Consider the following 4302-nt stretch of genomic DNA (forward strand, 5'->3'; position numbering starts at 1 on the left):
TCCTCTAGAAGGATCAGGCCCCAGAGCTTACCCTGTCTTTTTTCTTTGGTGAGCTCCTCAGGCTATGCCATAGACCACACTGAATGCGCTCTGCTTACACCACCAAGCAGAAGCTGTTGCAGTCCTAGACTGAGTGCTGCACCAGTATCATGGGAAACACGTTACATTTAAAGCAGTTCATTAACTGTACCATAAAACCCACAAGATCACATTCCGACAACTGCGCCATTAACGAAGTATTTCTGACCACTTGCAGAGACGTCTTATGAGACCAGGCAGATGTTTTTAAAACCTGAAAAGAACATTTCATGAGGCTATGAAGAGAACTTTCCAGTGCCACTAGTCGGGAAACAGTCTAAGCACCAACACTGAGAATGAGCATTGGAAATTTTAAAAGACTGAATCCTTGCATTTCAAAGTGTAATAACCAAAGTCTAACTATTAAACCAAACTCACACCGATGTTTTAAAAACAAGTCCCTGCCACCCCAGTGTACTAGTTTTGCAAGTATTTATTAGGAAATTCTGAACACCTGACTAATATTTTTATCTCCAAAAAGTCATATAAATCAGTATTTAACATGTCTCAATGACTTCAGATCAAACTTGTTCAGTTCATAAGCAAAATTATGATTTCTGTAACTAACATCTTTGCACATACTCAACCTAGGCTGTAGAAAGCTACCTCTGCGTAGTCAGTGCCACAATACCCAAACATGAGATTCAAAAGCTGAAACCTAATTAGCAATTCTGAACAAACTAGATTGGTCAGAGTGGGCAGGATTTCATTCAAAATAAAAAACCCCCTCATCTTTGTAATTGCAAAAATACCTAGGAGATTGCCAAGAGACTGCAAAATGGCCCTAGCTCAGCTAAGCATAGACTAAAATTAAGATGCTTTCTTCAGTATCAGAATTAAGTGCTGTGCTGAATTGGGGCCTTCAAGATGACCAAGGTCATACCCAACATTTTTGGAAAGTCAATTCGCGGGCCTTAAGTAAGTTCTGGCTTTGGATGAGGGATATGGGACTTTCAACCTTATAACATTGCTTCGAGGTATTTTGCACTGAAAGGTGAAATTGTAGAGGCTCCTGTGTTTCCTATTACCATTGGATGTGTCTCTGAAAGCAAAAGCTTTATGCGCTTGATATGGTTTGCAATGAGTTTGAGTACCTGTGTAGTTTTTATGCATGAGTAAAACAACCTCAGCATTATTTTTTTAAAAATCAATTCTAAAAGACACTGCAACTTCAAATCCACATTTTTAATGTAAGATACCATATATCCAAAGTATTTCACAAGTATTTTTATCAAAATCCACTACAAAAGTCATCATGGATGAATGTTTTTCTGCTAAAACTTTTAAAAGGAGAAAAAGTTATGAGTGGACCATATGTTATTCTGGAAGCAAATCCTCTCCTAGTTCTTCATCAGCAAAGTCATCTTCCTCAGTTCTTTTTCTTGCTGCAGTTTTTGGTCTTTCTGCTTGTGGGCCAAGTGGATCTATGTAGGAGGCATCTAGGGTTTAAATAAATACATTTGAAATAGTTACCTGCAAGTAATTTTAGCTTTGTTTCAAACATACACAATCAAACACAAGAGTGGGCTTTAGCATTACACATCTGTCAGGTGTCTTTGAAATGCAGACCAGAAAGAGCGTATGAACACTGACGGAGAACAAGATACCACATTCGGGAAGTGAGGCATGGCACGCGAGCAAAGTACCCGAGTGCTAGGGATAGAAGCTTTTTTTTTCCTTCTTTTTTAAAATAAATTTCTCTTTATTTTATTACAGTCATTAAGTGAGAAAAAGACTTTGGAAAAGTGCATGGAACAGGAAGACTGATGAGATGGTTAAAGGAAGGGCACTTTAGGAAGTACCACATTCCACATGGATTTGGGATTTTAAACCCCTTTGAAAATTTAATCTTAGTGAAGAATTTGTGACTGCAGAACCACAAGAACTGACTAAAGGATGCAGCAGACACATATCAAAAGTAATAAATATTTACAGGGCTGCATCTCTTAATATTTACAATTACTTTATAGTGAGCTCTGAACAATGAAGCTAAAGCCATTCTTCACATTTGTTTCATGAGGAAAATGTTTTCCTAATTGTCTAATTATACATGCTATTCCAAGAACTTATTTTTTCCATCTCCTCTCTCTTTTGAGGGTTAGGAAAGTAAGAAGGTATAAGATGCCCACTTGCCTATTTCTTTACTGCCGCTACTTTCATAGGGTTCACTTGTTCCAGGCAAAGCTTTTAGTTTGGCACTCAGTCTTTCCCCTTTGGTACCACCACTATCTGGGGGAAAAAAAAGTTGAAGACAAATAATATGCTACTATGTTCTGTGAAATCATGATAAAAGAACAACATAAATTCAGCTACTATCTGTCAGGCAAGATGTGGATGAAACCATCTTTTCATGATGGATACAGTACTCATTTGTAATTGTGGTCATTAAAACACAATGGACACTGTGTCCACACAGTGTGTGTTTTAATTTTTTTTTTTAAATATATACAGCCTTATTTACTTTGGAGTAAACACATTAAAATATTTCTGCTTCAAATGCCGACATTTCAGTTGCTTGTGAATTACAGTCACATTTTGGAGTTAAAATAAGCATGATAAATATAAACACTGTCACAATGTATACAGACATTTCATATGTCTGTGTGCTTACTAATATATTAGTATGATCCACCTGTTGAATGCTCTCAAGGTTAAATACAACACTAACTTGGCTTTTAATTAGAAGAGTATATTTGGCATGTGCTGTCTGCATGGCAGGCAGGCACAGTCCATGTATACAGACCATCCTGGCCCTGCATCTTGCTGTAAACGTTGCGCTGGCAGCTCGGTTTGCAGCAGGGCCCCAAGGAATGTGTCGGCTCTGAGGGCTGCCTCGTGCCCAGACAACGTCAGATTAACATTCTCTTGCCACAGCAGTATTCCAGACACTTTAAATATTCTGTTCACCTCTGAATCTCTTTTTCACATTCATGGCAAGCTTTCAATCTCGTCTGCTACGACAAGTTTTTATGCATTTTTTTTCTGCTAGGAGAAAACGTTTCCTGTTTGGCTTTGGTATATTTACAAGGCGGGACATGCCATGCTGCCAAATACAAACACGCTCATTTACAACACGGAACAATGTTGTTATTAAAAGTCCTCCATCTGTAAGGAGGAAAAATGGGTTTCATTCAGCAAACATTAATTACAAAGTCTGGACTTGGCAACACATTTCCATTGTCTTATTTACTATAAATGTTCTTTTTATAAGTATTGTTACTATTTAAAAAAAATAATCTTCCACAAAGATGACAATCCTTTATTTCTCTATAAATACTACCGCAGACTTCAGTTTACTCAGTCCTGAATTGGAAGACAATGTTTCTGCTCCAGGAAAGATCTAATACATACAGTCACATGTCAAACAATTAGTACGTTTACAAGACACAGATTACCGCTGAAACATCAAAGCAAGGAAAATCTATTTTAATGTACATTGACCTCCCTTGGATCAATTCTCATGGACAGGTTCCATGGAAGAAGCAAATGCTTAACGAAGGATTTGAAGAAACTGAAAGAAATCAATGGGTTTGATTTCTTGATTTCAGTGGGCTTTGGACAGGCCTGCGCAACAAGGAGGTGAGTGCTGAAATTCAAAGATGGTGTGGATGAAAACATTTTGAGGACAGTTTAGAGGAGAATACAAAATGTTTAACAGGGAGAGAAAGAGTAGGATAGGAGTAGGCACGGAGTCTTGTGCAATGGAAAACAAATAAATTACAAAATGATGAATAAAGTTGGAAGAAGCAGGAAGGAGACAGGAATGATACAGCAAAACTACACTACTTTGGAGTGACTACATCAGTGGACACGGGAAGGGCTACAGATGTCGTCTATCTGGACCTCTGTAAGGCCTTTGACACGGTCCCCCACAACATCCTTCTCTCTAAACTGGAGAGCTATGGATTTGATGGGTGGACTGTCCGGTGGGTGAGGAATTGGTTAGATGGTCGCATCCAGAGGGTAGTGGTCAATGGCTCAATGTCCAGATGGAGATTGGAGACGAGTGGCGTCCCACAGAGGTCCGTATTGGGACCGGTACTGTTTAATATCTTCATCAATGACATAGACAGTGGGATCGAGTGCACCCTCAGCAAGTTTGCAGATGACACCAAGCTGAGTGGTATGGTCGACACACCAGAGGGACGGGATGCCATCCAGAGGGACCTGGACAAGCTCAAGAAGTAGGCCCGTGTGAACCTCATGAGGTTCAACAAGGCCAAG

At 39.1% G+C, this 4302-nt stretch overlaps 1 protein-coding gene across 1 annotated transcript in view; it reads right to left on the minus strand.

Annotated features, from left to right (window-relative positions):
- Nucleotides 1-1257: 1257 nt before the first annotated feature.
- The window catches only part of IFT88 (intraflagellar transport 88), a 55511-nt gene continuing 52466 nt past the window's right edge, over nucleotides 1258-4302 (minus strand). The window contains exons 25-26 of the mRNA XM_009327780.1: nucleotides 2212-2307; nucleotides 1258-1517 (exon numbers count right to left, since the gene is read on the minus strand). Coding sequence (XP_009326055.1) covers nucleotides 1396-1517; nucleotides 2212-2307 — 218 coding nt within the window. The 3' untranslated portion in view covers nucleotides 1258-1395. The remainder of the gene's footprint in view (nucleotides 1518-2211; nucleotides 2308-4302) is intronic.

Source organism: Pygoscelis adeliae, unplaced genomic scaffold, assembly GCF_000699105.1.
Source record: "Pygoscelis adeliae isolate BGI_AS28 unplaced genomic scaffold, ASM69910v1 Scaffold14, whole genome shotgun sequence".
In the NCBI taxonomy this organism is placed as follows: domain Eukaryota; kingdom Metazoa; phylum Chordata; class Aves; order Sphenisciformes; family Spheniscidae; genus Pygoscelis; species Pygoscelis adeliae.